The sequence below is a fragment of the Triticum aestivum genome, chromosome 5D (genome assembly GCF_018294505.1).
Source record: "Triticum aestivum cultivar Chinese Spring chromosome 5D, IWGSC CS RefSeq v2.1, whole genome shotgun sequence".
In the NCBI taxonomy this organism is placed as follows: Eukaryota; Viridiplantae; Streptophyta; class Magnoliopsida; order Poales; family Poaceae; genus Triticum; species Triticum aestivum.
Genome location: NC_057808.1, coordinates 496,730,114 through 496,746,804, shown reverse-complemented (window position 1 = coordinate 496,746,804; position 16,691 = coordinate 496,730,114). Strand labels below are relative to the sequence as shown.

Below are 16,691 nucleotides of genomic sequence, written 5' to 3'. Positions count from 1 at the left end.
AATCGTTTTCTTTTCTGGTTTTATTTAAAAAACAGAGTTTGACCAGACTTTGACCAGCTATAACTTTTAAAATAGAGCTCCAAATGAGTTGATTCTTTTTCCTACCTCTCTCAAATTTCATCTAGTTTATTTTAAGGTTTATTTCAAAAATATTTGAGACAACTTTTGGTACTGTGTTTGAAATATTTGTTATTTGTATATTTTGCAAAATAGGATTTTGGAGAAAAGGGAAAGCTTCCAAAAAGTGCATCCTTTGCATACTCTTGAAGGCAAGCATTTCTGAACTCTGGCATAATATTTTGTTGTGGTGTTCTAATACGATCACAACACCTTTTGACTTGGAGTATGCGTTAGCATTATGTATCGGTATAGTCTCGTACATGAGCACACTTTGGAGTTGTTTTGTGATCAGAGATGGATACACTAGTGACTTGGATCATCCTCGTAAGCTCCTCATGCATACTGGAAGGAAGCCGGGAGAGTCGTGGTCTTGGGTAGACACGAGCTTGTCCCTAGTCCCTCGTCGAGACGAGTATGTCCGGTCTGGCATGGTGAGGCTTGAGGAGTGGTGATTCATTTCACAAGTGGTAATATTGTTGGAGGATACTTGGACCACCTGTGTCGGTCGTAGATCGAGTCTTGATCAGTAGCTTCCCTATTTGTTGGTACCACCACTTGCCCCGGTCGCAGACGGGGTATGGTTCAGTAGGTTGTCAACCCCTTACCAAAGCACACACCGTACAGAGAGGCCATGGTGGAAGATACCGGGTGCATCCGGTAGGCAGGCCACCTGGTCCGGGGGCATGGGTGTTTCCGGTTGGGACCGAGAGGGGGGGCACCCCCTTAGAGCGCGCGAATAGAAATTTGATCCCATGCTACGTCGAGGTTGTAGCCTCCCCACTTAGAGTTTTGCTTGGCAGGTGTCGTGGGTGATTCCAGACACCGGTGAGTTAAGCTGGTGTGTGCAGGTCAGGCGTGTTTTCAATTAAAAGACCGTAGACGGAATTAGTCCCGATGGACTAAGTAAACCCGTCACTCGTGGGAAAATGGTAATCCCTCTGCAGAGGATATATCCTGTTGGATAGTCATGTTCTTGAGTAAGGACCATAGTTTGAGTTGAATCTAGCAACGGTATTCGGATGGAGAATGATTTAACTAGAACTCAGTGACGGTTTTCGGATGGAGACACGGCTAACTGGATCATAGTACGGTTTTCGGATGGAGATACGGCTTGATTAGACCAGATTATCGATTTTCGGATGGAGAAACGACTGAACTAAATATTGTTTATGATTATGGCGCATATGGATTGTGATCTTTATTATTTTGGACTAACCATTTATATTATGTATTTTTATTGAGTATCCCTGGGATGGTTCTACCTCCTGGATATTCACCGTGATTATTCTCTTATAAGCCCTTTCTGTGGTGTCGCTCAGACGCCCGACTGCGGCATGCTTGTTGTTCATTTATCTTTTATAAGCCCTTTATGTGGTGTCGCCCCGACGCCCGACTGCGGCATTATTATCCTTGCAGTTTCCTCTCGAGGAGTCATTCAGACCCTCGCTTGGCACCAGTATTACTATTCTTGCAGTTTCCTCTCGAGGAGTCATTCAGACCCTCGTTTGGCACCCAGTACTTTACTTTGGATTATTTTTTAACCACATGTGTGCATCTTGGATTTTCCTGGTCAGCTGTTTTTGTGGGAAATGGAGTCCCATAGACGCAGATGTATCCAACCGCTTCCGCCCTCAACCATTAGAAACCAAGTGTTGTACTCCTAGGCCTAATGGTCTTGTACTACATATTTTTGTACCTCGCTTGGAATTCTTGTATCAAGTTGGTGCCTCATCAGCTAACAGTAATCCTGGGGCTGGTGGGCACAGGGCCGTTTTTCTGGGAAATTATATCCCGAAAACCCGGTCGTGACATATGAGTGACATACGTTTCCAAATTTCTTATATTATATATGGGATGGAATACACCAAGATTAAGGTGTAGCTCGGCAACATCAAAGTAATACACCACCGGATTAAATTATTACAGATGTAACGCACTAGAGTTTCCCTTTGTATATTCACTGGCAATTTGTTGTTTCGTGGTACTCGAAGCGCTTTTTAATTTCACCATCTCCATCCACATCGTTTAGGGTTCTCTCTTTTCTTAATACTGGTGTTTCTTTCCAGGAGGCACTGAAAGAACCGATTCTAGGAACAACTCAAAAATCATCGAGTTTTACCGCCCGAATAATTGAATGTTTTTGTGTATAAATAGTGAAATATATGTCTATGACCAGCATAACATCACATATGGTAGTGTGTGTATGTTTGTGTGTGTGTGTACTCAGTCATATATGCAAGGTCTTGTTGAACTAAAAATTGATGTATTTGACAATTTCATTTCATATTGTACCCAAACTGGGCAAATACATAAATCTCAAAAAAAATTAAATACACGTAAATAATACATATAGCACGGAAACAAGGTAAATACATAAATCAAGAAAAATATCATATACATGTGAATCGTAAATATAGCACCGAGACAGGACAAATACATAAAGTTGTGAAAATATCAAATACAAGCGAGTGGTGGCTTATTTTAATTAGCAGCAACTCTACCACCAAGAGAACAACGCACACATCTACGTTTCCGCATGTCTGCGTGTACATAGCTTAATGCAAGGTCTTAATGGCATAGCTCACACATCAGACCAAGTGATCTTGAACACTCCAATTTTCTCCTTGAGCCCCAACGCCTTCCACACGGCCGGTGACGCGTCTACGTCATTGTATGGGCACGGTGGCTCGAAGTTGTGCTCGGCGTCGCAGCCGTACACCGAGTCACACTCATCGACGACCTTGGCCAGCACGGCACGCCCGTTCCCGTTGATGCGGATCATCTTGTTGCACCTGCGCTTGCCGTCCAGGCGCAGCCACCCCGTGGACAACGCCACCACCAGCTCGGTGTCCTTGTGGAAGCGGTTGTCGCAGAACGATTTGCCGCCGCCGTCTCCACCTCGTGCGAAGCTGTTCAGAGTTAGGATCGCCGGCGTGTCGGCCGACACCGGGGGCGAGCACCTGAATTGCGGGTAGCGGTGACCGTCTTTACAGCAGACCGAGCCGTGATCCCTGTTGCAGTCGCCGGATTTGCCATGCAGGAAGCCACTGATGTGGCACCTGTCACGAAGATGTTTGGTCTCTGTAGTAACGTCCGCGCTGCTGCCCACAGACACGGAGACACCATGGACGCGTAGCTGTGACAGGAACATCACGAGAGCAAACATAGCTAATAGCTTCTTCAAGTTAGCCATGTCTGTGGGGTACTCACCTTGCATGCAAATCTGCAATTTGTGCTTGTGCGTTTGTGAGGATATATTGGTTGATCCATGTTCTTTATATAGGGCCCAAGCCCCAAGGAACAACAACTGGGTTATCTAAGTCAGTCTCATTTCTTCGGTTTTGTAACCCAGAGATGGTTGATGTTCTCCAACCTTCGGGCTTGTAACATTTGGGCGTGCAACATATACTTTTAAACAACCGTCTCTTCTTTATTTTGTTGAATGAACTTTTGGCATGGAGCTTCAATTAATAGTCGAGGTGGAGACATGCGTGAACGTGCGAGTGAATGACATGCACAGTGACGTAGTGTAAGTAACTAGTTGAGACTATCTATATCAAGAGTGATGTACGTTTCCTACTTGTATAATATCTGGGGGATGGAAGCCGGCAAGATTAAGGTCTAGCTCGGTAACATCAGAATAATATAAAGATAGATTGAATTGTTACAAATGTAACTCACTTGTGATTAACCTTGTATCTAGTTTTTCTTGTAATTTTCTATTTGGTGTTACTCAAAGCGCTTTGTAATTCCAGCAGCTACCTTCCACGCCCTTCTCCATACCAGGTGTTTTTTGGGAGGCACCGAAAGAATCGGTTTTTGGAAAAACTCGGAAATCTCGGTATTTTACCACCCATAAAATTCAAATGAATTTTGAATTCTATTTTATTGGGTATAAATATAAGTATGTTACCTGTAAATCATCAAATATGGTAGAGCATGCCTTGGTGGGAAATACCCTTTAGTTCGTGGGTGTATATACACCTCACATAGAAAATAATAATGATATTAATAAGTCACAAAAGTTTGGAATTTTTTTTTGCAATAAATTTCACTTTCTTTTGCACTAATTGTGTCTCTTTCTTTGGTTTTGCAACCAACAGATGGTTGGTGTTCTGCAACCTTCGGGCTTATAACAACTGGCGTGCAACAAATATTTTTAAAGAGCCGCCTTCTTTGTTTCACTGAATGGAATTTTGGCATGGAGCTTCCACTAATAGTCATTTTTGAATAACCGAATGAATGAAATTCACGGGAAAGTAGTGCAACTAACTAACTAGTTTATATATCCGTATGAATGACATACGTTTCCAATTTCTTATATTATATATGGGATGGAATACACCAAGATTAAGGTGTAGCTTGGCAACATCAAAGTAATACACCACCGGATTAAATTATTACTGATGTAACGCACTAGAGTTTCCCTTTGTATATTCACTGGCAATTTGTTGTTTCGTGGTACTCAGAGCGCTTTTTAATTTCACCATCTCCATCCACATCGTTTAGGGTTCTCTCTTTTCTTAATACTGGTGTTTCTTTCCAGGAGGCACTGAAAGAACCGATTCTAGGAACAACTCAAAAATCATCGAGTTTTACCACCCAAATAATTCAATGTTTTTGTGTATAAATAGTGAAATATATGTCTATGACCAGCATAACATCACATATGGTAGTGTGTGTATGTTTGTGTGTGTGTACTCAGTCATATATGCAAGGTCTTGTTGAACTAAAAATTGATGTATTTGCCAATTTCTTTTCATATTGTACCCAAACTAGGCAAATACATAAATCTCAAAAAAAAATACACGTAAATAATACATATAGCACGTAAACAAGGTAAATACATAAATCAAGAAAAATATCATATACATGTGAATCGTAAATATAGCACCGAGACAGGACAAATACATAAGGTTGTGAAAATATCAAATACAAGCGAGTGGTGGCTTATTTTAATTAGCAGCAACTCCACCACCAAGAGAACAACGCGCACATCTACGTTTCCGCATGTCTGCATGTACATAGCTTAATGCAAGGTCTTAATGGCATAGCTCACACATCAGACCAAGTGATCTTGAACACTCCAATCTCCTCCTTGAGCCCCAACGCCTTCCACACGGCCGGTGACGCGTCTACGTCGTTGTATGGGCACGGTGGCTCGAAGTTGTGCTCGGCGTCGCAGCCGTACACCGAGTCACACTCATCGACGACCTTGGCCAGCACGGCACGCCCGTTCCCGTTGATGCGGATCATCTTGTTGCACCTGCGCTTGCCGTCCAGGCGCAGCCACCCCGTGGACAGCGCCACCACCAGCTCGGTGTCCTTGTGGAAGCGGTTGTCGCAGAACGATTTGCCGCCGCCGTCTCCACCTCGTGCGAAGCTATTCAAAGTTAGGATCGCCGGTGTGTCGGCCGACACCGGGGGCGAGCACCTGAATTGCGGGTAGCGATGACCATCTTTACAACAGACCGAGCCGTGATCCCTGTTGCAGTCGCCGGATTTGCCATGCAGGAAGCCACTGATGTGGCACCTGCCGCGAAGATGTTTGGTCTCTGTAGTAACGTTCGCGCTGCTGCCCACAGACACGGAGACACCATGGACGCGGAGCTGTGACAGGAACATCACGAGAGCAAACATAGCTAATAGCTTCTTCAAGTTAGCCATGTCTGTGAGGTACTCACCTTGCTTGCAAATCTGCAATTTGTGCTTGTGCGTTTGTGAGGATATATTGGTTGATCCATGTTCTTTATATAGGGCCCAAGCCCCAAGGAACAACAACTGGGTTATCTAAGTCAGTCTCATTTCTTCGGTTTTGTAACCCAGAGATGGTTGATGTTCTCCAACCTTCGGGCTTGTAACATTTGGGCGTGCAACATATACTTTTAAACAACCGTCTCTTCTTTATTTTGTTGAATGAACTTTTGGCATGGAGCTTCAATTAATAGTCGAGGTGGAGACATGCGTGAACGTACGAGTGAATGACATGCACAGTGAAGTAGTCTAAGTAACTAGTTGAGACTATCTATATCAAGAGTGATGTACGTTTCCTACTTGTATTATATCTTGGGATGGAAGCCGCCAAGATTAAGGTCTAGCTCGGTAACATCAGAATAATATAAAGATAGATTGAATTGTTACAAATGTAACTCACTTGTTATTAACCTTGTATCTAGTTTTTCTTGTAATTTTCTATTTGGTGTTACTCAAAGCGCTTTGTAATTCCTGCAGCTACCTTCCACGTCCTTCTCCATACCAGGTGTTTTTTGGGAGGCACCGAAAGAATCGGTTTTTGGAAAAACTCCGAAATCTCGGTATTTTACCGCCCATAGAATTCAAATGAATTTTGTATTCTGTTTTATTGGGTATAAATATAAGTATGTAACCTGTAAATCATCAAATATGGTAGAGCATGCCCTGGTGGGAAATACCCTTTAGTTCGTGGGTGTATATACACCTCACATAGAAAATAATAATGATATTAATAAGTCACAAAAGTTTGGAAATTTTTTTGCAATAAATTTGACTTTCTTTTGCACTAATTGTGTCTCTTTCTTTGGTTTTGCAACCAACAGATGGTTGGTGTTCTGCAACCTTCAGGCTTATAACAACTGGGCGTGCAACAAATATTTTTAAAGAGCCGCCTTCTTTGTTTCACTGAATGGAATTTTGGCATGGAGCTTCCACTAATAGTCATTTTTGAATAATCGAATGAATGAAATTCACGGGAAAGTAGTGCAACTAACTAACTAGTTTATATATCCGTATGAGTGACATACGTTTCCAAATTTCTTATATTATATATGGGATGGAATACACCAAGATTAAGGTGTAGCTCGGCAACATCAAAGTAATACACCACCGGATTAAATTATTACAGATGTAACGCACTAGAGTTTCCCTTTGTATATTCACTGGCAATTTGTTGTTTCGTGGTACTCAAAGCGCTTTTTAATTTCAACATCTCCATCCACATCGTTTAGGGTTCTCTCTTTTCTTAATAAGTGTGTTTCTTTCCAGGAGGCACTGAAAGAACCGATTCTAGGAACAACTCAAAAATCATCGAGTTTTACCGCCCGAAGAATTCAATGTTTTTGTGTATAAATAGTGAAATATATGTCTATGACCAGCATAACATCACATATGGTAGTGCGTGTGTGTTTGTGTGTGTGTGTACTCAGTCATATGTGCAAGGTCTTGTTGAACTAAAAATTGATGTATTTGCCAATTTCATTTCATATTGTACCCAAACTGGGCAAATACATAAATCTCAAAAAAAATTAAATACACGTAAATAATACATATAGCACGGAAACAAGGTAAATACATAAATCAAGAAAAATATCATATACATGTGAATCGTAAATATAGCACCGAGACAGGACTAATACATAAAGTTGTGAAAATATCAAATACAAGCGAGTGGTGGCTTATTTTAATTAGCAGCAACTCCACCACCAAGAGAACAACACACACATCTACGTTTCCGCATGTCTGCATGTACATAGCTTAATGCAAGGTCTTAATGGCATAGCTCACACATCAGACCAAGTGATCTTGAACACTCCAATCTTCTCCTTGAGCCCCAACGCCTTCCACACGGCCGGTGACGCGTCTACGTCGTTGTATGGGCACGGTGGCTCGAAGTTGTGCTCGGCGTCGCAGCCGTACACCGAGTCACACTCATCGACGACCTTGGCCAGCACGGCACGCCCGTTCCCGTTGATGCGGATCATCTTGTTGCACCTGCGCTTGCCGTCCAGGCGCAGCCACCCCGTGGACAGCGCCACCACCAGCTCGGTGTCCTTGTGGAAGCGGTTGTCGCAGAACGATTTGCCGCCGCCGTCTCCACCTCGTGCGAAGCTGTTCAGAGTTAGGATCGCCGGCGTGTCGGCCGACACCGGGGGCGAGCACCTGAATTGCGGGTAGCGGTGACCGTCTTTACAGCAGACCGAGCCGTGATCCCTGTTGCAGTCGCCGGATTTGCCATGCAGGAAGCCACTGATGTGGCACCTGCCGCGAAGATGTTTGGTCTCTGTAGTAACGTTCGCGCTGCTGCCCACAGACACGGAGACACCATGGACGCGGAGCTGCGACAGGAACATCACGAGAGCAAACATAGCTAATTGCTTCTTCAAGTTAGCCATGTCTGTGAGGTACTCACCTTGCTTGCAAATCTGCAATTTGTGCTTGTGCGTTTGTGAGGATATATTGGTTGATCCATGTTCTTTATATAGGGCCCAAGCCCCAAGGAACAACAACTGGGTTATCTAAGTCAGTCTCATTTCTTCGGTTTTCTAACCCAGAGATGGTTGCTGTTCTCCAACCTTCGGGCTTGTAACATTTGGGCGTGCAACATATACTTTTAAAAAACCGTCTCTTCTTTATTTTGTTGAATGAACTTTTGGCATGGAGCTTCAATTAATAGTGGAGGTGGAGACATGCGTGAAAGTACGAGTGAATGACATGCACAGTGAAGTAGTGTAAGTAACTAGTTGAGACTATCTATATCAAGAGTGATGTACGTTTCCTACTTGTATTATATCTGGGGATGCAAGCCGCCAAGATTAAGGTCTAGCTCGGCAACATCAGAATAATATAAAGATAGATTGAATTGTTACAAATGTAACTCACTTGTGATTAACCTTGTATCTAGTTTTGCTTGTAATTTTCTATTTGGTGTTACTCAAAGCGCTTTGTAATTCCAGCAGCTACCTTCCACGCCCTTCTCCATACCAGGTGTTTTTTTGGGAGGCACCGAAAGAATCGGTTTTTGGAAAAACTCAGAAATCTCGGTATTTTACCGCCCATAGAATTCAAATGAATTTTGTATTCTATTTTATTGGGTATAAATATAAGTATGTAACCTGTAAATCATCAAATATGGTAGAGCATGCCCTGGTGGGAAATACCCTTTAGTTCGTGGGTGTATATACACCTCACATAGAAAATAATAATGATATTAATAAGTCACAAAAGTTTGGAATTTTTTTGCAATAAATTTGACTTTCTTTTGCACTAATTGAGTCTCTTTCTTTGGTTTTGCAACCAACAGATGGTTGGTGTTCTGCAACCTTCGGGCTTATAACAATTGGGCGTGCAACAAATATTTTTAAACAACCGCTTTCTTTGTTCACTGAATGGAATTTTGGCATGGAGCTTCCACTAATAGTCATTTGTGAATAACCGAGTGAATGAAATTCACGGGAAAGTAGTGCAACTAACTAACTAGTTGATACTATCCGTATGAGTGACATACGTTTCCAATTTCTTATATTACATATGGGATGGAATCCACCAAGATTAAGGTGTAGCTCGGCAACATAAAAGTAAATACACCACCGGATTAAATTATTACATATGTAACGCACTAGAGTTTCCCTTTGTATATTCACTGGCAATTTGTTGTTTCGTGGTACTCAAGCCGCTTTTTAATTTCAACATCTCCATCCACATCGTTTAGGGTTATCTCTTTTCTTAATACTGGTGTTTCTTTCCAGGAGGCACTGAAAGAACCGATTCTAGGAACAACTCAAAAAGCATCGAGTTTTACCGCCCGAAGAATTCAATGTTTTTGTGTATAAATAGTGAAATATATGTCTATGACCAGCATAACATCACATATGGTAGTGCGTGTGTGTTTGTGTGTGTGTGTACTCAGTCATATGTGCAAGGTCTTGTTGAACTAAAAATTGATGTATTTGCCAATTTCATTTCATATTGTACCCAAACTGGGAAAATACATAAATCTCAAAAAATATTAAATACATGTAAATAATACATATAGCACGGAAACAAGGTAAATACATAAATCAAGAAAAATATCATATACATGTGAATCGTAAATATAGCACCGAGACAGGACTAATACATAAAGTTGTGAAAATATCAAATACAAGCGAGTGGTGGCTTATTTTAATTAGCAGCAACTCCACCACCAAGAGAACAACGCACACATCTACGTTTCCGCATGTCTGCATGTACATAGCTTAATGCAAGGTCTTAATGGCATAGCTCACACATCAGACCAAGTGATCTTGAACACTCCAATCTTCTCCTTGAGCCCCAACGCCTTCCACACGGCCGGTGACGCGTCTACGTCGTTGTATGGGCACGGTGGCTCGAAGTTGTGCTCGGCGTCGCAGCCGTACACCGAGTCACACTCATCGACGACCTTGGCCAGCACGGCACGCCCGTTCCCGTTGATGCGGATCATCTTGTTGCACCTGCGCTTGCCGTCCAGGCGCAGCCACCCCGTGGACAGCGCCACCACCAGCTCGGTGTCCTTGTGGAAGCGGTTGTCGCAGAACGATTTGCCGCCGCCGTCTCCACCTCGTGCGAAGCTGTTCAGAGTTAGGATCGCTGGCGTGTCGGCCGACACCGGGGGCGAGCACCTGAATTGCGGGTAGCGGTGACCGTCTTTACAGCAGACCGAGCCGTGATCCCTGTTGCAGTCGCCGGATTTGCCATGCAGGAAGCCACTGATGTGGCACCTGCCGCGAAGATGTTTGGTTTCTGTAGTAACGTTCGCGCTGCTGCCCACAGACACGGAGACACCATGGACGCGGAGCTGTGACAGGAACATCACGAGAGCAAACATAGCTAATAGCTTCTTCAAGTTAGCCATGTCTGTGAGGTACTCACCTTGCTTGCAAATCTGCAATTTGTGCTTGTGCGTTTGTGAGGATATATTGGTTGATCCATGTTCTTTATATAGGGCCCAAGCCCCAAGGAACAACAACTGGGTTATCTAAGTCAGTCTCATTTCTTCGGTTTTGTAACCCAGAGATGGTTGATGTTCCGCAACCTTCGGGCTTGTAACATTTGGGCGTGCAACATATACTTTTAAACAACCGTCTCTTCTTTATTTTGTTGAATGAACTTTTGGCATGGAGCTTCAATTAATAGTCGAGGTGGAGACATGCGTGAACGTACGAGTGAATGACATGCACAGTGAAGTAGTCTAAGTAACTAGTTGAGACTATCTATATCAAGAGTGATGTACGTTTCCTACTTGTATTATATCTTGGGATGGAAGCCGCCAAGATTAAGGTCTAGCTCGGTAACATCAGAATAATATAAAGATAGATTGAATTGTTACAAATGTAACTCACTTGTGATTAACCTTGTATCTAGTTTTTCTTGTAATTTTCTATTTGGTGTTACTCAAAGCGCTTTGTAATTCCAGCAGCTACCTTCCACGCCCTTTTCGATACCAGTGTTTTTTTGGGAAGCACCAGAAGAATCGGTTTTTGTAAAAACTCAGAAATCTCGGTATTTTACCGTCCAAAGAATTCAAATGTATTTTGAATTCTAGTTTATTGGGTATAAATATAAGTATGTAACCTGTAAATCATCAAATCTGGTAGAGCATGCCCAGTGGCAAATACCCTTTAGTTCCATGGTGTATACACACCTCATATAGAAAAAATAGTAATACTAAAAACTCACAAAAGTTTGGAAGTTTTTTTACAATAAACTTGACTCCTTTTTGCACTAATTCAGTCTCTTTCTTCGATTTTGTAACCAACGGATGGTTGGTGTTATGCAACCTTCGGGCTTGAAACATCTGGGTGTGCAACAAATATTTTTAAGCAGCCGCCTTCTTTGTTTCAGTGAATGGAATTTTGGCAATGAGCATCCATTAATAGTCATTTGTGGACATCCGAGTGAATTTCGTAGTGCAACTAACTAACTAGTTTAGACTATCCGTATGAGTGAGATACGTTCCTAAATCATATATTATATATGGGACGGAATCCGCCAAGATTAAGGTGTAGCTCGCAACATCAAAGTAATACACCATCTGATTAAATTATTACAAATGTAACTCACTAGAATTTTACCTTTATCTAATTCCCCTTGGCAATTTGTTGTTTCGTGGTACTCAAAGCGCTTCGGTAATTTCACTAGTTCCCTCCATATCGTTTAGGGTTCTTTTTTTTCTCAGTACCGGTGCTTCTTTCCAAGAGGCGCGAAAAGAACCGGTTCTTGGAACATCTCAGAAATCATCGAGTTTTACCACCCGAAAATTCCAAGTTTTTGTCTATAAATAGTGAAATATATGTCTATGACCTGCATAACATCACGTATGGTAGTGTGTGCGTGTATGCATGTGTGTTTGTTCGTGTGTGTGTGTGTGTGGTGTGTGTGTGTGTGTGCTCAGTCATATATGCAAGGTCTTGTTGAACTAAAAATTGATGTATTTGCCAATTTCATTTCATATTGTACCCAAACTGGGCAAATACATAAACCTCAAAAAAATTTAAATACACGTAAATAATACATATAGCACGGAAACAAGGGAAATACATAAATCAAGAAAAATATCATATACATGCGAATCGTAAATATAGCACCGAGACAGGACAAATACATAAAGTTGTGAAAATATCAAATACAAGCGAGCGGTGGCTTATTTTAATTAGCAGCAACTCCACCACCAAGAGAACAACGCACACATCTACGCTTCTGCATGTCTGCGTGTACATAGCTTAATGCAAGGTCTTCATGGCATAGCTCACACATCAGACCAAGTGATCTTGAACACTCCAATCTCCTCCTTGAGCCCCAGCGCCTTCCACACGGCCGGTGACGCGTCTACGTCGTTGTATGGGCACGGTGGCTCGAAGTTGTGCTCGGCGTCGCAGCCGTACACCGAGTCGCACTCGTCGACGACCTTGGCCAGCACGGCACGCCCGTTCCCGTTGATGCGGATCATCTTGTTGCACCTGCGCTTGCCGTCCAGGCGCAGCCACCCCATGGACAGCGCCACCACCAGCTCGGTGTCCTTGTGGAAGCGGTTGTCGCAGAACGATTTGCCGCCGCCGTCTCCACCTCGTGCGAAGCTGTTCAGAGTTAGGATCGCCGGCGTGTCGGCCGACACCGGGGGCGAGCACCTGAATTGCGGGTAGCGGTGACCGTCTTTACAGCAGACCGAGCCGTGATCCCTGTTGCAGTCGCCGGATTTGCCATGCAGGAAGCCACTGATGTGGCACCTGCCGCGAAGATGTTTGGTCTCTGTAGTAACGTTCGCGCTGCTGCCCACAGACACGGAGACACCATGGACGCGGAGCTGTGACAGGAACATCACGAGAGCAAACATAGCTAATAGCTTCTTCAAGTTAGCCATGTCTGTGAGGTACTCACCTTGCTTGCAAATCTGCAATTTGTGCTTGTGCGTTTGTGAGGATATATTGGTTGATCCATGTTCTTTATATAGGGCACAAGCCCCAACGAACAACCCATGCAACTGGGTATCTAATTCAGTCTCGTTTCTTCGGTTTTGTAACCCAGAGATGGTTGATGTTCTGCAACCTTCGGGCTTGTAGCATTTGGGCGTGCAACATATACTTTTAAACAACCGTCTCTTCTTTATTTTAGTGAACGAACTTTTGGCATGGAGCTTCCATTAATAGTCGAGGTGGAGACATGCGTGAACATCCGAGTGAATGACATTCACAGTGAAGTAGTGTAAGTAACTAGTTGAGACTATCTGTATCAAGAGTGATGTACGTTTCCTACTTGTATTATATCTGGGGATGGAAGCCGCCAAGATTAAGGTCTAGCTTGGTAATATCAAAATAATATAAAGACAGATTGAATTGTTACAAATGTAACTCACTTGTGATTAACCTTGTATCTAATTTTTCTTGTAATTTTCTATTTGGTGTCACTCAAAGCGCTTTGTAATTCAGCAACTACCTTCCACGCCCTTTTCGATATCAGGTGTTTTTTTGGGAAGCACCAGAAGAATCGGTTTTTGTAAAAACTCAGAAATCTCGGTATTTTACCGTCCAAAGAATTCAAATGTATTTTGAATTCTAGTTTATTGGGTATAAATATAAGTATGTAACCTGTAAATCATCAAATCTGGTAGAGCATGCCCAATGGCAAATACCCTTTAGTTCCATGGTGTATACACACCTCATATAGAAAAAATAGTAATACTAAAAACTCACAAAAGTTTGGAAGTTTTTTTTACAATAAACTTGACTCACTTTTGCACTAATTCAGTCTCTTTCTTCGATTTTGTAACCAACAGATGGTTGGTGTTATGCAACCTTCGGGCTTGAAACATCTGGGTGTGCAACAAATATTTTTAAGCAGCCGCCTTCTTTGTTCCAGTGAATGGAATTTTGGCAATGAGCATCAATTAATAGTCATTTGTGGACATCCGAGTGAATTTCCGTAGTGCAACTAACTAACTAGTTTAGACTATCCGTATGAGTGAGATACGTTCCTAATATCATATATTATATATGGACGGAATCCGCCAAGATTAAGGTGTAGCTCAGCAACATCAAAGTAATACACCATCTGATTAAATTATTACAAATGTAACTCACTAGAATTTACCTTTATCTAATTCCCTTGCAATTTGTTGTTTCGTGGTACTCAAAGCGCTTCGTAATTTCACTAGTTCCCTCCATATCGTTTAGGGTTCTTTTTTTTCTCAGTACCGGTGCTTCTTTCCAAGAGGCGCGAAAAGAACCGGTTCTTGGAACATCTCAGAAATCATCGAGTTTTACCACCCGAAGAATTCAAAGTTTTTGTCTATAAATAGTGAAATATATGTCTATGACCTGCATAACATCACATATGGTAGTGTGCGCGTGTATGCATGTGTGTTTGTTCGTGTGTGTGTGTGTGTGTGTGTGTGTGTGTGTGGCGCTCAGTCATATATGCAAGGTGTTGTTGAACTACAAATTGATGTATTTGCCAATTTCATTTCATATTGTACCCAAACTGGGCAAATACATAAATCTCAAAAAAATTAAATACACGTAAATAATACATATAGCACGGAAACAAGGTAAATACATAAATCAAGAAAATATCATATACATGTGAATCGTAAATATAGCACCGAGACAGGACTAATACATAAAGTTGTGAAAATATCAAATACAAGCGAGTGGTGGCTTATTTTAATTAGCAGCAACTCCACCACCAAGAGAACAACGCACACATCTACGTTTCCGCATGTCTGCGTGTACATAGCTTAATGCAAGGTCTTAATGGCATAGCTCACACATCAGACCAAGTGATCTTGAACACTCCAATCTCCTCCTTGAGCCCCAGCGCCTTCCACACGGCCGGTGACGCGTCTACGTCGTTGTATGGGCACGGTGGCTCGAAGTTGTGCTCGGCGTCGCAGCCGTACACCGAGTCGCACTCATCGACGACCTTGGCCAGCACGGCACGCCCGTTCCCGTTGATGCGGATCATCTTGTTGCACCTGCGCTTGCCGTCCAGGCGCAGCCACCCCGTGGACAGCGCCACCACCAGCTCGGTGTCCTTGTGGAAGCGGTTGTCGCAGAACGATTTGCCGCCGCCGTCTCCACCTCGTGCGAAGCTGTTCAGAGTTAGGATCGCCGGCGTGTCGGCCGACACCGGGGGCGAGCACCTGAATTGCGGGTAGCGGTGACCGTCTTTACAGCAGACCGAGCCGTGATCCCTGTTGCAGTCGCCGGATTTGCCATGCAGGAAGCCACTGATGTGGCACCTGCCGCGAAGATGTTTGGTCTCTGTAGTAACGTTCGCGCTGCTGCCCACAGACACGGAGACACCATGGACGCGGAGCTGTGACAGGAACATCACGAGAGCAAACATAGCTAATAGCTTCTTCAAGTTAGCCATGTCTGTGAGGTACTCACGTTGCTTGCAAATCTGCAATTTGTGCTTGTGCGTTTGTGAGGATATATTGGTTGATCCATGTTCTTTATATAGGGCACAAGCCCCAACGAACAACAACTGCTCATGCAACTGGGTATGCTAATTCAGTCTCGTTTCTTCGGTTTTGTAACCCAGAGATGGTTGATGTTCTGCAACCTTCGGGCTTGTAGCATTTGGGCGTGCAACATATATTTTTAAACAGCCGTCTCTTCTTTATTTTAGTGAGCGAACTTTTGGCATGGAGCTTCTATTAATAGTCGAGGTGGAGACATGCGTGAACATCCGAGTGAATGACATTCACAGTGAAGTAGTGTAAATAACTAGTTGAGACTATCTGTATCAAGAGTGATGTACGTTTCCTACTTGTATTATATCTATGGGATGGAAGCCGCCAATATTAAGGTCTAGCTTGGTAATATCAAAATAATATAAAGACATATTGAATTGTTACAAATGTAACTCACTTGTGATTAACCTTGTATCTAATTTTTCTTGTAATTTTCTATTTGGTGTTACACAAAGCGCTTTGTAATTCCAGCAGCTACCTTCCACGCCCTTTTCGATATCAGGTGTTTTTTTGGGAAGCACCAGAAGAATCGGTTTTTGTAAAAACTCAGAAATCTCGGTATTTTACCGTCCAAAGAATTCAAATGTATTTTGAATTCTAGTTTATTGGGTATAAATATAAGTATGTAACCTGTAAATGATCAAATCTGGTAGAGCATGCCCAATGGCAAATACCCTTTAGTTCCATGGTGTATACACACCTCATATAGAAAAAATAGTAATACTAAAAACTCACAAAAGTTTGGAAGTTTTTTTTACAATAAACTTGACTCACTTTTGCACTAATTCAGTCTCTTTCTTCGATTTTGTAACCAACAGATGGTTGG

The 16,691-nt window shown here is 42.7% G+C and overlaps 3 protein-coding genes across 3 annotated transcripts; all 3 read right to left on the bottom strand.

Moving 5' to 3' along the window:
• Positions 1–2,701: 2,701 nt before the first annotated feature.
• LOC123120999 (putative ripening-related protein 4) lies at positions 2,702–5,787 on the bottom strand. The gene is made up of 2 exons (XM_044540955.1): positions 5,182–5,787; positions 2,702–3,256 (listed from the first exon to the last, which is right to left on the bottom strand). The coding sequence occupies exons 1-2, from the start codon at positions 5,785–5,787 to the stop codon at positions 2,702–2,704; spliced, it is 1,161 nt and encodes a 386-aa protein (XP_044396890.1).
• Positions 5,788–7,655: 1,868 nt separating this feature from the next.
• On the bottom strand, positions 7,656–10,747 carry LOC123120998 (uncharacterized). The gene is made up of 2 exons (XM_044540954.1): positions 10,142–10,747; positions 7,656–8,297 (listed from the first exon to the last, which is right to left on the bottom strand). The coding sequence occupies exons 1-2, from the start codon at positions 10,745–10,747 to the stop codon at positions 7,656–7,658; spliced, it is 1,248 nt and encodes a 415-aa protein (XP_044396889.1).
• A 1,893-nt stretch (positions 10,748–12,640) lies between these two features.
• LOC123120997 (putative ripening-related protein 4) lies at positions 12,641–15,971 on the bottom strand. The gene is made up of 4 exons (XM_044540953.1): positions 15,955–15,971; positions 15,780–15,842; positions 15,157–15,628; positions 12,641–13,282 (listed from the first exon to the last, which is right to left on the bottom strand). Exons 1-4 carry the CDS (start codon positions 15,969–15,971, stop codon positions 12,641–12,643), a joined length of 1,194 nt encoding a protein of 397 aa, XP_044396888.1.
• Positions 15,972–16,691: the final 720 nt, after the last annotated feature.